Here is a 16,398-nt window from a genome sequence, read left to right as displayed (position 1 = left end):
TTCCATGTCTGCTGATAAATAGATAATAATTAGCAAATAACTAAAACAACTCCCTGAATCATTACATTACATACATATCAGCTACTAGATTACATTTGTGTAGACAATAAGTCACACAATGGTGAGATTTGTACCTGATCAGAAGTGTCTCCTATTAGTTTTGGTTTTCCACCTCCGATGAAGAGCAGCGCACAGTCTCTTCTCAAGCCTACGGGCACTATTTTAACAATGATATGCTTCTTTAGCATATAATCATTAAATAATGTTTATAATAAAGTAATTTTTGATACATTTTGAGGTAAATATTGTGGCAGTAATTCCAAAGAAATTTCAAATAGGTTACTTGCTAATTATCACTTAAATGCCATGAAATTTGCAAACCTGTAAAATGAAGTGTTACCAAAAATAATAATGACAAAAGAATCCCAAAATATAGATATACTGTCATGGTATGATAGAAGACAAAAGGGAAAGGAAGTTTATTCAGTATCTGGTAAAGTCTGTGTGATAAACCTGAGAAAAAACTTCTTTCCAACTCTCAACAACTACTGTAGATGTGCTCTTGAGCAAAGCATATCACCCCCCAGTTGCTCCAGCGATGCTGCTTTGAAGTCAGCAGCATTGAAGTGTGTTTGTAGTCGCCGGCTTTCTGATGTCAGTTCAGGTAATTGTACGAATGTGAAGCAGGGCATTAAAAAAAGGAGTTCTGTCTGTTCAGTGAAACTCTCTCGGGGTAAAAGAAGTTTAAAAAATTGCAACCTGGCTGTGGGTTTGACCGAGCCTTTCACCCAAATTCCTTCAGAAGCCCCTGCTCGCCGTGTCGAATCGGACCACCCTGCAGGAGGAACGGTCGCCCGCGTGCTGTCCGTTCACACAACCAGAGGACCATTTCCACACTACTTTATATTTGGAGAGTCACGCTGGTATCAACGCTTTTTCGGGTGAGGGGGGGGGAAGCCATTGACAAAGGAGTTACAGTTGTGTGAGGGCTCCAGTCGCGAGGACTTGTTGTCCAATATGAGGTGAGGAAGCTGAGGTATGGAGCACAGCTGTGATCCCCCTCGGGGGAATGACGCCGGTTTCCACCGCCTGGTCCCGTGGGATGACCCGTCTCACTGGTGCCTCTGCTAAAGGATGGCCTGCAGCTGTGACAGGACACCGCAGGGCTGAGGGTAAGACTGGCATACACTGCATTCTTGCTCATCACAAACACTTACAGCAGAATCAAACATAGCAGCTATAGTTTGAACACTAGTGGGCCCTGGGGTCTGGTTGACATGATCCATCATTATCTTATTTTCTCTATATGGATGCGGTTGTCCTTGAACATGACATTTAAGCCCTAAAAACAGACTATGGATGCATAGGGGCAGGTTATTTCTAAATGTGATGCTGGGAAGTGCTGAAAAGAAGATGTGCGCTCACTAAGAATACTGGGAAGGACACCCTTACATTTGCACCTCTCAATTCACTGCATCGCATGTCGTTGGCACAAACATCTGCATGTTTATGCCCCGAGAGCATCATGGGACAGGATGAACAGACGGTCCCCGGTGATGGCAGGAGAGCAGCAGCGCTGAGTTATGGGTCTAGTGGAGACTGCGGGCCGGGCCCAGTGTTATCCAGCACCAGAGGAATGAGACAGCTGAAAGAGCACTCGCCCCTGCCGCACCACAAACAGAGCCTTGTTGGCTGAGCTCTGAGGCCACATGGCGGCACGGTGAAAGACCTGCTGACAGCTGGGGGACAGGAAGATGCCACGGAAACAGAGGGAGCAGCCGCGTGACCCCGGGGCTGGACAACAGAGCTGCGACGAGTTAGGGGAAAGTGGTGAAAGTCGGAAGTCCAAAATGAAAAAACCATGGCGCTATGGTGCAACTCCCAGGTGTGATTATGTGTAACTGCTTGGATCTGAAGCAAGGCGGGGGTGAAAAATGACATGCATGCTCAGCAAAATATTTCCCGGCATAAATAACAAAAAAAAAAAGCACTCCCTAAAGGCCAAACTTCATGCTGATGAATGAATACGCCAACCTCTAACTGGCTGGATATAACTTGGTTTGGAATTTATGCAAATATGCATAAATAATTAGTTTCTAGTTTTGTTTTTAAGAGCATCATGGGACTGAGATCATGTGATTTCAGACATTCAAATAAAAAGAAGAGCTTTGTTACAAACACTCACTGGCGTCAAAGGGCAATTGCTATTTCAGGATAACTAAACTGACACTTCTGAGAAATGTTGTGTGATATTTTTCCAGGTTTTTCAGATTCTAATGCAGACCCACACACTAGTACATAATAGTCTTCATTATCAGCATGATGGACATTAAACAGCACTGTTGAGAGTTGGGATTTTAGTCATCCAGGCATAATTACCAGATCGCAGTTCCGTATCTAATCACATGGTAAGAAAGTTGAAAACAGAGGGAGAATGAGAGAGGGTGTGAGACGGAGTAAATGACAATTGTACAGTTTCTAGTCAAAATGAGGCTCCTAGTGGTCTTATAAAATGCGGCTGTGAAGGAAAAACAAACATAAAAGCTTCCGATAGTGAATACAAAGATATCACATTATCAATAAAGCTTATAAAATTGATAACAATATATACCTTATGTACAGTCAATGTTAGTTAATAAAAGTAAGGAGCTTTTTTTGACACTTCAGTACTGCAGATTATGACGCAATTTTCTCTTCTTTCAAAAAGGTTTCGAAGCAATTTGAAAATAACCTCTGAATGCTTAGTCAAAGTCACCATTACAACAACAATTAGGATAAAATTAGAGGTAGCAGCGGATTTGGGATCTCTGTTCTTTTTTTTTTTTCCTTTTTTTTAGTACTTTATAACATTTCAAACTTTTTTCCTTCCCATTTTTGCTGACGGGGTATTGCGTGCTTGAATCAGAATCTTCATTTTCATCTTCAAAAACCTGCCTGACAGCCTGCTTTAAATACTCACGCACCCATGAGCGCACTTCAAGTGGTTTTTCAACAGACACCAGTGTCGTGACACTCACACACACACACACACACACACACACACACACACACACACACACACAGTCTTGCTACGGCCACACATTCACGCGCTTTTTACACACACACACATATGCACACTATGCCCTGCTCTCCTATCACCTATATTCTTTCATATATTTTCATTTTTACATCACAGTCTTTCTTCCTCTCGTCCCTCCTTCTCCTTAAAAAAACCTTTTGGCTTAGCGGTCTGGAAGGGTTGTGGTGCTGGTTTGGAGCTGTAGAGTTCGTCAGGTAGAGGATTACAGGGTCGGGGCCGAGAGGAACTTCAGGGTTGTTTATCAAAACTGCCCCTCTGTGCCGTGATCCTCAGTCCTGGAACCTGCTGTGGCCCTGAATCACTGTCCTGCTGCATACCCGAGCTTTTGTATGTCTGACCAACCTCTTTATAACACTGATTAATAACAGCACTGGGACACCCCTCCCATGATTCTCCCCTCCTACTCATGTCCTGTGTCTACTACAAAGGCACAATGTAGGGCAGCCCGGCGGTTGAGGAGGAAGCTCACTGCAGTCAGTGTCTGCTGGCCTGGTTGGGTTTTGCGGGGCTGCAGGAGTGCTGAGCTGTCCCAGGCAGGGTGGAAATTCAGGACTGGTAAAAGTGGTGGTAGTGGTGATGGTGTTCATGGTGGTGGTGGTGCTCGTGCCGCTGCACCACTTGCGCCAGCCCGCCCTCGTACAGCAGCACACTGGGCAGGTCCCTCACCTGCTCCTTCTCCACCACTTGTCCCGGAGCCAGAGAGCCCAAAGCCCTGTAGCCCTGGCTCTCCTTGGACCGCTGCTTGTGCTTGCGGTAGGGCGCCGAGGACTGGTGAGGGGGCGTCTGGCTGGGTATCGCCGGGGGAGGAGGGACACCTCGGCTTCTCATCACCCTGCTGCTGATCTGCGCAGGAGGCGTTCGGCTGTGGGTCTTGGGGGAACGGAGGGCGTGTTTCCCTGAGTCTTGTCCTCGCGTGCGGGCGGGGTGGAGGCTGTCCGGAGCAACTGCGTCCACAACAGTGTGCAAGCGGCGATGGTGGGGGTGGGAGTGGCCATTTTCTGGTTCGTGGGAGCGAGAGCGCGTCTGGTTGGATGGGCGGGTCTGAGGCTCGGCCTTCGTCGGCTCCGTGGTGGTGGGTGCTGCGACGGAGACGGACACAGGTATTTATTTTAACTGAGGAAGTGGAATCAACAACAAACTTCAAGGTTGCAGAGAACAATTCTGCCACAGGACTTGTCAAAATGTATTGCATGCACACTCAAATCCGTGGAAAAAAAGGGAAGAAAATGTCCAAATTATCGTGCCAACAGCTCACTAATAAAGATGTAGTAAAAAGCTCCAGGATAAGATTCTGGCAGCTTGACTTCAGGTTCTTTCTTCATGCGGATAACTCTGACTCGATGTGACAGAGAGCACATCTCTGTTAGCACTTTCCTAACAGGACCAACATTAAAATAATCACATGTCATCACCGACCATCAGATCAAGGCTGCTGCTTATTAGACCCAATATTTCACTTCACAACAGCCCTGTTACATTGATGGGCTTTAGCCTTGAACACTTGATGTATTGTGCTTTGCCGGAGCCCAGATGTTTGTACTGGCTGGTAGTTCCACCTAATGGCTCCAAGCAGGTGCCGCAGTAATGAGGGCCCCTGGATGCAGCTTCAAAGGGGCCACGGTCTGAGTTTCTCCCTCCCCACTCCCCCTCTATAAACCCCTGGCCCCGGTCCACTCACCGGCTCCGAAGCGGGATGTGTAGTTCTCGATGCCTGCCAGGTCCAAGTAGTGGTTCCTGCGTTCCAGGTTCTCATCCACACAGTGGCGCTGGCAGCCCGGCTGGGTGTGGTGGTCACTGTGGTGGCGCCTGTGGACGAGAGCGGCACCTCTCATTAGGTAGCAGTTTGGGCCAGAGAGGTTGCAGTATGGTAGTGTTTGGAGAAAGTAAAACAAGTGTTCCTTATGATCAGGCAGCAGCGCGGTAATTGTTAGAGGAGTGAGATTGTGACTGGAAAATCACAGGTTTGAACCTCGACTGGGAGTATTTGAACAGAGCGGTAAGAGGGCTGACTCTCCCCCTCTACTGTTAACTCCTCTTTAGTGCAGTCGGTGGAGGTAAATTTGGGTAAAACTAATTAAAGAGTCGAAGACGTCTGCAGCTCCCAAGTGTGAATCCTTCCTTAAACAACCACTGCCCCCTAGCCACTTTAAACGAGAAACTTTTCTCTTTCAAAAAGTGAATGTTATAATCAGTGACATAATAAAAAAATATGCTAATAATAAACTTCACATTCTTCTTCTTCTTCTTCTTCTTGTAGACACCACAAGCTTCAACAATAGAGACTGTCGTGTGCAGGGGGAGGTGGGTTTACCTTAGGAGTGCTCGAGTCTTCTTGTCCGCACTCTTGGGGTCTTCTATGCACTTGTCATTTTTCTCTCTGGGGTGGGACATGTCTGTGTATGTGTGAAAGACAGGAGGCTATTATCAAAGAGAGCTACACAGAGCAGCCACACACACACACACTCATGCACACGACAACAGTCACACAAGCCTCAGAAGAAAGCAACCTTTGTTTTGGGGTTTTACTTTGAAGATCTATAGAAAAGGAAAAACAACAATGCTTCATTTATTCTATTTTCAACTCCCAGCCTCTTATAAGGCAAGGAATGAAAAAAAAATGAAAAAACATGCAGACTTCAGAAATTGTTTATTAAGGACGCGAGATCTGATGCAGTTTCAAATTAGCATGAAGGCGATATTTTCAAAGCTTGCTTTGTTTGAATCTCTTGACGGATATTTATAGCCGAAACAATAGGACGCAAACACACAGGAATATATACTTTTTGAGATATTTTTCCCTGACTACTTGTTTACCAAGTCGTCAGTGAGAAAAGTTAAGTTGAACGTAGCTATATTTTCCCGGCAGCTCTGAGAAAAGGGGGGAGAAAGAGAGGAGGGGAAAAAAGGGAACTTTGGAGAAAAGAAAAATGGCTGCGGTTATCAAAAGGACTCGGCACATCTCTTAAGGTTTCTTTCAGAGTATTTGAAGGCGCTGAGGGAGGGGGCCCTCTCTTAGCTCTGTCACTCCCCCCATCATTAAAAATGAACCCCATTGAGTGGGAGAGATGGAGCGACGCCGAGACTGCGAGGAACAAAGCTCTGACAGGCCTGAAGCAGCCGCCTTTCTGCATGACAACAAACACATCTCTGGGTGAGCCGACAGCAGGCAACACAAGGGGGACCCCAGAACGCCCTCTCTTCTTCTTCTCCCCCTCCCCTCACCCCCGCCCCCGCCCACCGTGTTAATGCGAGCTTTACCTGCCGCACCCTGCGTGCAACTCCTCCACCTCTGGCTGGAGTCGGGAGCCACCGACAGCTTGACCCGCAACGTCTTGCTGCTGCTGGGAGAGTGGTTGACGGAGGCGTCCACGACCTCGTAGATGGTGTGGAGCAGGCTGGTGATGTCCTGCGGGACAGAAGAGGTCGAGGTTAGTTCGATCTGTAAACTCTTTTTGATACACAGCTTCCATTTAAGAGAGATGAGAATCATTTGAGTAAAGCAAAGTATTCAAAAAATTGGTGATTGGTGATGAAAGAAAATCAAGACAAAAGAAACATAGGAGACTATTCTTATCACTATACTGTTTAAATTCATTATTTTGTAGCATTAAAACTCTATGTCATAAGCATCACGCTACAGCGAGGAATTTAAAGAAGTGACTCAGTGAACAGAGAAACTCACTGATGTCAGTTGTTTTAGTTCAGCTTTCCAAGTCGAAGCGATCAGACGGGTTGTAAAGACAAGTTATAAATTCATGAAAAGAAACGTCTTGGCGGTAGCAGACGAGGCTGACTGAGATGTCAGGCGTGTTCCAGCTGTGTGAGCGCTACAATTTCTCTATTTAATCCCTCATTGTCTCTTAAATGACATCTGCATAGGATGCAACACATGTGTGCACTTTCAAATAAATGCGAAAAAGCACTTATACATAAACGTGAGCACACATTCACATGCAAAAAAGTGATACTTCAGTACAAGGTAACTGGCCATATTTGGACTGCTTCATTAAAATAATGCAGTCAGTCTATTGTGGCTGCTTAGAAGTTATATTCTGCACTGATAAGTGTTTTTGTGCACCATACTGAGATAATGACTCCCTTTTGGGTGTTGTGCTGGATCTTTTCATAGCAAACCAAAATCTAATTGTCCTTTAAAAATGCCACCTGGTATGGATGCAAAAACATACAGTTTCTCACATCTCATTAGTGTTTTACTTTAGAAGGTAACAGCTCCACCATAAGAACTCCTTTGACAGCAATGCTGCAGAATTAAGCCTACACCACACAACGACTCCAACAGCATAATTTTCACTCACTAAAGTACTCTGACTCATAAGAAAAAGGACTACTATGAATTCTTCAGGGACCGGTTCCACATACTGGTTTCAGACGTAGACGCACTGTAAGAAAAAAATAAAATAAAATAAAAGCTTCCTGTGTCATTTTTGGTTTCCTTCTCTTTTTTCATATTTGTGTGAAGGGATGAAAAAAAAAGTTGGAGAAGAAAGCTTTTCTTTCCCCCCTCCAAGCCGCCGCCTGCCGTCTCATGAGCCATGGAGCCACAGGCGATGCCAAAAAAACGGCACAGCCAACCGCACAGAGGACAGCTCCAGTCTCTTTGCGCCGTTTCAAGTTGTTCTCAAAAAACACGGGCCTTTCTGGATGTTCCCTCAGATCTGTACCAGGCAGACGCAAGCCACGAGGTACCTCGCAGGAGCGGAAACGCACAGATGTCGCTGGATTCGGTTCTTAGGAGGGAGATGGGGTTGGATGCTTGTAAATTCTATCCTCGCTTTCTTTTTGGGGTGTGGTGATACCAGAATAGGGCAAAAAATTCAAATTTAGATGGAAGTTATTGATTAATTCTCATACCTAAAAGAAGGTTGTTTGTAGCTGCGAGCTGCTGACCAGAACAATTTTGCGACACTTAAAATCTGTGCATTCAGAAGTATTTGTTTCATTTTTATTAATGCAATAAAAGGGCCTCATATTAGATGATAAACACGACACTACAATACTTTTTAAAAGAATTCCGGCTACGGCTACTGTGTGGTGTTCATGTTTAAAGGTTTATTGTCTGTTTATTATATTTATTTACATGTTCGTTCCTTCATTCATTCATCAAAGGTTCATTCATCCAGGTAAACAAAGATTATTTATTACCTCTCTGGTGACTTTGCCATTGTTGTCAAAGTCGTAGAGGGTGAAGGTCCACTCCTGCCGGTTATCCTCTTCCACGGACACGGCACACTCCAACTCCTGAAACAGAGCGCAGCGTTGAACTATCAGTGTCATCCAGTGTGTGCAAGCAAGTGTGTATTTTTTGTGTGTGTGTCCTGTCGCTGCCCCAGTTTCATCCAGAGGGGGGAGGTAATAAACGTCCTGTTCGGTGTTGACACTCACTTCAAACTGGAGCTGTTTCTGTGGCCCTGCGGGAGATTGGCTGTCCCTTCCCTGCATCTTCTCCTCCACACAGCAGCTGTCTGTCTTCTCTGGGGGTAAAGCCACTGCAGTGACACACACACACACACACAGAGAGAGAGAAACACACACACACAAAGATAAAAGAGAGAGCCTGAGGATGGAAACGTTGGGTGCAGTCATAACCTGAGGATATGTCGTCGCCTTCAAGTGTTCCTTGTAAGCTCATACTTCCGAGTTTGGCAGCCGCAATTAAGATGTGTCACACATTCAAGTGCTCCTGGTTGGAAATAAACCTACACAGCCAAAACTCCTCGTTTTTTGTCTCACTGCCTGTATTCTGAATTTGTATGTTTATTTTAATATTAACATGTACTGTAGAATAACAATGTATGCCAACTTTAAAGAAGCAGTGTGTAGGATCTGGCAGCATCTAGCGGTGAGGTTGAAGATTGAAACCAAATGAAAATTCTCCTGTGTGCCAAGCGTGTAGGAGAACTACGATGGCTGACAAAAACGCAAATGGCGCTATTAAGAGCCAGTGTTTGGTTTGCTGTTCTGGGCTACTGTGCACAAATGCACTGAGCTTGTAAGGTGTATTTCCGGTATTTGTGATAATACTCACAGGTAACAGGAAACCGAAGCACAGCTTGGCACTCGAAATCAAAAAGTGTTCATTAGAACAAATTGATCTAAAAATCCAAGAATCTCATACTTTCTTTTTAGACATTGTATGTTGCTTCTACCAGTACTGATAATACACTTATGGTACCAGATTCGAGAAACGGTACTCTAATTGAAACTTTTGCGTGAGAATTAGAGCTGCAAATTAATCAAATATGAATCACAATCACGATTAAATTGTGTGCTCTGCTCATAGAAAACTCCGCTGCATATCAAATCAAGCAATTCCTAACTTTCCTGAATGTTGCAGCTGCAGTCCAGAGTAGAAGAGTAATATACTGTTTATAACTCGTTTTAACAGAGAGCAGACGGGCATAACGAAAATGCACTGAATTCAGGTGAAGAAAAACCTTATTTTAAGTCTTATTTTGATGCAAAGATTTGTACTTTTGCAGGAATGTAGCACAACATGGAAGTGAAAGCACTGCTCTGTTTATTTAAATGTGAAACTGCAATTAAAAAAAAAATGTGTTGGCCCTAAAAATCAATGAATAATCATGATAAATAGTTGTGATCTCAATATTGATCAAAATAATCGTGATTATCATTTTGGACATAATCGTGTAGCCCTAATGGGACCCATATTTCACAGCCTTTTAATGTCAAGTAACAAGTTAATTATTGCATCATTCCAGAGAGTTGAGGTACTATTCAATCAAAACGGTGATATCAAGACAGGAACTGGAATCCAACAAGTCAATCCGATGCAAAAAGAAAAACAAATGTTAAAAATGTGACAGCGCTTATTCTCCAGTGGCAAAAGCTCTTCCATCAGCCACACATATACTAACAGTTTTTAGCTACAATATACATATAACCCAATGGGTTCACACTGTGAGGGGATGTCAAACATTGAAACTGAATGACATAACATGTCTAAAACATGATAGAATATTAGGTAGCATTTTGGATATAAATGTTGGATCGGAAACAGCATGTGAACATCAAACGGCCAACTGGGAGCTCATCACTTTATGGAACGACATTCACTGTAAATTACCATCCAGACGTACAGTAAAGGCAGACGGTCCAGAGGGAGTACTACTAGTCTGTCACATGCACTTAAACTGACGGCTAGACCCACCTGTGTAGAGCCTGACAACAGTTCCTATACCATAGAAGTCAATGATGAGTTTCACTGAACTACACTTAACAACACAGGATTCAAACTGAGAATGTCCTGGTGACAGGTGAACAACTCAATACTCCCTTAACACCAAGTCAAGGAGTAGGAAAGACCTACAGTATGTGTGCCACTGATGTGAATGCATCAACGCTGTGTTATAAAATCAGTGAGAATCCATTACAGTTACTGTAATTTGGGGGGTTAATTCAACAGTATGTTAATGTCTGTGGCCAAAGTTAATGGTGGTGTATTTTTGGATCGCACTGTATTCTAAGATTGTCCACCCCGGTGGACAAAAATAACACGACTGTCCCTGTCTGGTTTGATATTTTAGCTTCAGCGTTGGATGCTGGCCCAGACCTAATGCTACCGGATATCCTTCTCTGCTTTGAAATCCCGCATTTTGACACATGAGACTGCAGACACACACAACACGTAACTGAGATCTGGGAGGTGTACACGTCGGCTCCTTTGCGAGCGTCTATGAGTTACAGTTAGCCAGACACCTCCTTGCTTCGTCCTCATATATGTTTATGTGTATTTTCTCAGAAGCTTGTCGCAGCCTCTCAGCCACTGTATGTTTCACCTCTGGTCATTTAGCTCTGCATGAGCATCAGCCCCCCCTCCTCGTCATCCAATCACAGTCCTGCAGGCCCGTGCACACACCCATAAACCCACACAGACCACACCCCTCCGTCTCCCCTCCGTCTCCCCACCCTCCCCTGCTCCTCTCTCTCCGCTGCCACACTTTGAAGTTCCATTCTCAAACCTTTTGGAAGAAGATCAGACCGGCTGTAAAACAGAATCACTAATTAATTAAGCCAAGTCAAATCTGAAACACTGTTTGTTTGCTCGCCAACGGAGCAGACACAACAGCCCAATTTCTTTCCTCCTGATCCAAAGCAGATCAAAGCAGACCTGTCTCATCCCTGGGTGGGGGAAAATGCCAGAAATGAAAGGCATCATCCCAGGGAGCTTTTACCAACTTTTTGGAGGGGAGCAGCATTTGGGGTCCCGCTGTTTGATCATCTGAGGTGCTCAAAGGGAACATTGTGTGCGAGGGCAAATCTGTTCCGTAGCAGGCTCAATATGGTGGCGAGATGCTTATCTCGGAGCTAATGAAATGCCGGGAGGAGTAATAGTAATCTGCTATCACCCTCCTCCCCCTCTGGTTCCCCCCCACCACAGACATAAGCCGACTCTTTATGAGAGGAGCCGAGCCAGGGGATTGGCTGCACATCAGATCTGAGGGGCAAGATGAGGGCAGCCGAGGCGGGCACCCTCCGAGCCAGGCCTGATTTTCAGCAGCCGTGCTACACACACATGCATGCATACAGTACACACACTGTGAGCAATCACACCCAGCTTAGTTACGCTACTGTACTACACATAACTGGGCCTGTCCCCCCTCATACATTGGGACGGATCAGTGATGGGCACTAAGGGGATTTTGGGATGGCCAGGATGGGATAGCCTTTGTGGTGATCGTAACATTTTCTCTTCTTTCAGAAGCCACCACTGAAGTACTCATGATACAGTCACCAGATGTCCCGGTTTGTCCGGGACTGTCCTGGTTTCAAACTGGGTGTCCTGAGTCCCGCAAATATCTGTAAAACACTCAAATGTCCCGGTTTTCAACATTCACAAAAAAATTGTCCCCGTTTTCACCACAATTGAAATAATGATAACAATATCATACTTCCATAGACGTTTATCATATTCTGTTCCACTCATTAATTACTTTGTGTGCCTGAGATAAGTAAATATACAGAGAGCAGGCACAGTGCGTCCCGCTGCAATCTATAACTAGAGTGATTTTGCTCGCTGTCAAGCCAAAATTACGCACAGACACGGCAGATCCGCCGGTTACATTTAGTGCAATTTTGAACAACTGAACCCCTCCGTGCTTATGTGCACATCAAACGTGTTGTTTTGATTAATTAATCTACACAGTTCCTAATGCACATCAACAGGCATTTCGCTCCTCTTATACAGTAACTCCCTCAGGACCGGCTGTTGTTGTCAGTCTTTCCCCCCGGTGTCTCCATCCTGGCCAAAATGTCGTCTGAGCTCCACATTTTTAATTATAGTGGCTGAGGCTGTGGCGAGCAACATGATTGTGATAGAGATTGTTCTGGTTCAAAACAAAAGTTAAAAATAATTCCCGTAGTCCCAGAGAACAATAAATTTCCTCTGAGGAAAACTCTCTACGGGACTCCCAAACTGTCAATGCGTCATGACGGGAATAGCCCTGTGATTAAAGGGAGTGAAAGTAGTAAATTTGATAAGTCACGATTGTCGCAGCCTCTAATGCACCCACCTATAATAATGCCTTCTCTCTGATCCCACTCCGTGCTCAAATGCGCCACAGCATGTGCACCGACAGTACTAGCCTGTGCTGGGTAGCCCACATAGTGTAATATAATCTGAAACAAGGAGCTGATGGAGTGTCTTCAGCAAACTTTTCCCTTGTTCACAAAAGGTTAAAGAACTTAATAAAAAGCCCATGTAGGCTATTCTTCTTGCATGTTTGCAGTACCGATGTAAAGTATCCTAAAGACACTTTCATCATCCCTTCTTCCCTCCTTCACAATTTTTGCCGGCACGTTCTTTTTTAATACTAAGTGCTTCCTTAAACCCGGAGGAAAGGAGGCTTTTATGTGTGTTGGTTGTCCTATCATCTCTGATCTCACTGTTTTCTCTACTCATTCTTACTTAACTTTATCTGTGTATGGAATGTATGGACAATAGATCTGATCACTGCACTAAATGCAGTTCATGCAGCGGGCGTCATAAATCCTCCACAGCTGTCTTTATTTGGGTCTGACTGAGGAGGTACAAAATGGCTTGCTATGTTCAATTTATTCCAAACTAAACTAGAGAACTGTTTGGATAACACATTGTTTTCATTAGAGGACATTAACACAGTAGCTGCAAATCAAACATTTGACAATTTTCATGGAAGACAAAATAACTTGGATGTGTCCACCTCTGGCTCATAAAGTAAACGTCCAAACTCTGACACCATTTTCAAAAGTGTGAAGCTTGAAAACAGCCAGCCGGTACAGTATGAAGTGAAAAACTGTTGATTAACTCCACTCACCTTTGTCTACAACGCAACGTTAACAACGTAATGTGACATTTCTCCACCCACAAACAGTTGCCTCTCCTTACTAGCTGTCAATGGATGAGTTTGCCTTGGTAACTTAAACGTGAATAATTGAATTTTTTTCGAGGTCTGTATCTGAAATATTCCTACATAATCTATGGAATGTTTTTATTGAAGCAAATTATTTGGGCCTTTGTCTTTTAATCACCGAGAATGAGCAGAGCAGCATGTTCTCATTAGCAACATCTGTCTTATAGGGAGGACAACCTCGGCACAGACTCAGGTTCAGCCTGACGACTACAAATCATTTCATACTCCATTTATCAGTTGCGTTATCTCTTGTCTCTCTACTTTGAGCTGAAATAAAAATGATTTTTTTTTTTGCAACGCTTCCAAAATTCTAGGCCGGTCTCGTACAACTCTGCCTCCGCCTCACGTCCGATCCTGTCTTTAAATGGGAGGGAGAGACTTTCTCCTCCCGGAGCTCTTAATCCAGGATCACATCACATCGGGGGGAAAAACATGGAGGAAAGGAGGCACTTTTGCAGAGCGCCACGGGGGGAGGGGCGGATGAAAGACGGAGGAGGTGGAGAGGCGGGAGGGGAAGGTAAAGGGGACCTCATCAGCACATTGTTGGGGCTTAGAGACTGGGTGTGGAGCAGAGGGGAAAGGATGAACAACTGCAAAAAGGAACCACACAAGTACCTGCAGGGCTTTTGCAAACAGCGGTTTTTCAGGTTTTCATTCAATTCAAAATAAAGGGGACCAAAATCAGTGAAATGTAGCCTTTGGTGAAGGGCCCTACCTTGTAAACGGTAGTGTTCATCACCAATCCTCTGTGCACATGCTTCATTGATGGAGTCCTGGAAAGAGAAAAAGACAGACACATAAATCACTGTTTCCAAGTCATATAATGGAGAAGTATCATATTTTTGTCACATAAAAACAAACATCTTTAACGATGCAAATCCACAGCACAGCCTTCCAACACAGAGTGACATGCCCGAATCAAAATTACAGCGTTTAAATATCTATATATGAACAACGTTTGACAACTGTACCCTGAGCTTAAACAGCAGCGGAAAGTTTAAGAGGACGGTAATTGCAGGACTGAGAGACAAGCTGAGCAGAAGACTGGCAGTCAGAATTGAGACTATGAAAGAAGTATCTGAATCGCCGCCGCCGGCCCCGCTGGGAATTCTGAGAAAGTTGGGCTGGTAGTAGGGCTATTTCGGTGACGGGCTATCGTTGCAGCGATGCGTTCAGAAGCTTGTTTTTATCCCGGGCCCCCTCTCCTGGCAGCTCTGTCTGTTAGTGCATACCACAGACGCTGAAGGGACATGTGATCCCCTGGCTTCACTATGGAAAAGTCTGGCTCAGGTATCCATGTGGCATTGCAGTCATCTGGCTCAAAAACCATTACTCAGGGGCTGACAAACACATATGTACACACACATCCGTACGCACATAGTTCAACGCATACATTCAAAGACCCACCCCCTGGCATGATTTCAAACTTTTCCATTGCACAAAAGACATTTTCATCAAAAACTAGATAAATTGCTCACGATATGTTCCGTCTCAGCAAAGTCTAACAGCATTCTTATCATAGGTGATGATTAACCTTAATAATTAATAATTAACTTCATACAATCCTTGGATATGAGTGTAGGAGCAAGTGTGTACATGCTGGTGTGTTCATAGGTGTGTGTGTGTGTGTGTGTCAGAGGCGAAGCTGTGACAGCGTGAGAGGGGATTTCTGTGTAATCCAGAGAGGTAGAAGGTCAGATGGTGTGATCCTGCCCTCCTCAGACTAGTGCCGGCCGGGCCGCAGCGCTGTGGGTGGCCTCAGGAAGAGAATACAGCGAACCACAGGACTGGCTGGCTGGCTGTCAGACTGATACCTCAAAGCAGAGACCCGGGATAAACCTGTGTTTGTTGTTGGTATGAATCGATCAACACACGTTCTGATCTGGCTTCATGACCCTGGTCCTGAGCTGGTTTTAATGTGGTCTGCTCATCTTTGGTATGATGAAGGGGAAATGGAGTACGGTCTACATCTAGGCTCTATATGATAAGCGTCTCGAGAGAACTTCTGTTATGATTTGTCGCTATATAAAAATAAATTGAATTGAAATCAGTAGTTTTCTTTTGCTTCATTTCCACTGCACGGCTCTGCTCAACTCAACTCGACTCACTTTTAGTACCAGGTACTTTTCTCTATTTCATTTTCCAGGGCGGATAGTACCCCCTCAGTGTAGGTGGTTACTTCAGCGGGTCGTCATAGCGACAGCGTGTGAGACTGCCGTGGCATCATCTTCAACGCGACACTCGTTGGATCTTTTCATCTGCTACCAAACAGGAACGTCTGCACATTGTCAATTGTACGGTATGATGTACGCCGCAATTTTGCAGGGTGCCTTTTTTTTTTAAATCTGAGTCGAGTGAATAAAAAAATTGCGGTCGTTATTGACAGCATGGCTATTCACACATGACGGGTTTGTGCAGGATGTCCTATGTCGTGCAACCGACGATTCTCTCTGGCCAATCAGTGGTCTGCAGTGTTTTAACTCCACCTTCTAGTATCGTCTCCGCTCGCTAGGAACCTCGACCGAGGTGGTACCAAAAAACCACCATGCAGTGGAAATGCAGCATATGATAATTGCAGGATTACATTCGTTATTTTTACAAGGTTAACAATAGACAGATGGATGATAGATTTCTCAAACTGATTTATACGATTGCATTTATTTCCCAGGAAGAACCAATTTTGCACATTTGCCAGCTAAATTGACCACTCTCCTGTTTACTGGTGGATGTTTTAGTTTCTGACACTAAGTAGGCTAGTCGCTGTAGTCTGTGTTACACGGTGGTTGGGCACACACCGATTACATTACGTACCCACTGCCTCCACCGTCACGTCACTTTTTTTTTTTTACAGAAATAAAACCCATTTAGTTCATTTTGGCGTTATCAATA

The 16,398-nt window shown here is 44.6% G+C and overlaps 1 protein-coding gene across 1 annotated transcript in view; it reads right to left on the bottom strand.

Moving 5' to 3' along the window:
* Window positions 1–2,775: 2,775 nt before the first annotated feature.
* Window positions 2,776–16,398, bottom strand: part of nkd1 (NKD inhibitor of WNT signaling pathway 1) — a 37,387-nt gene continuing 23,764 nt past the window's right edge. The window contains exons 4-10 of the mRNA XM_037758103.1: window positions 14,225–14,282; window positions 8,483–8,586; window positions 8,243–8,338; window positions 6,338–6,485; window positions 5,391–5,472; window positions 4,758–4,885; window positions 2,776–4,158 (exon numbers count right to left, since the gene is read on the bottom strand). Coding sequence (XP_037614031.1) covers window positions 3,626–4,158; window positions 4,758–4,885; window positions 5,391–5,472; window positions 6,338–6,485; window positions 8,243–8,338; window positions 8,483–8,586; window positions 14,225–14,282 — 1,149 coding nt within the window. The 3' untranslated portion in view covers window positions 2,776–3,625. The remainder of the gene's footprint in view (window positions 4,159–4,757; window positions 4,886–5,390; window positions 5,473–6,337; window positions 6,486–8,242; window positions 8,339–8,482; window positions 8,587–14,224; window positions 14,283–16,398) is intronic.

Source organism: Sebastes umbrosus, chromosome 2 (assembly GCF_015220745.1).
Source record: "Sebastes umbrosus isolate fSebUmb1 chromosome 2, fSebUmb1.pri, whole genome shotgun sequence".
NCBI classification, from domain to species: Eukaryota; Metazoa; Chordata; class Actinopteri; order Perciformes; family Sebastidae; genus Sebastes; species Sebastes umbrosus.
Note: the sequence above shows the minus strand (reverse complement) of the source record. Positions and strands in the feature narration are given on the sequence as shown.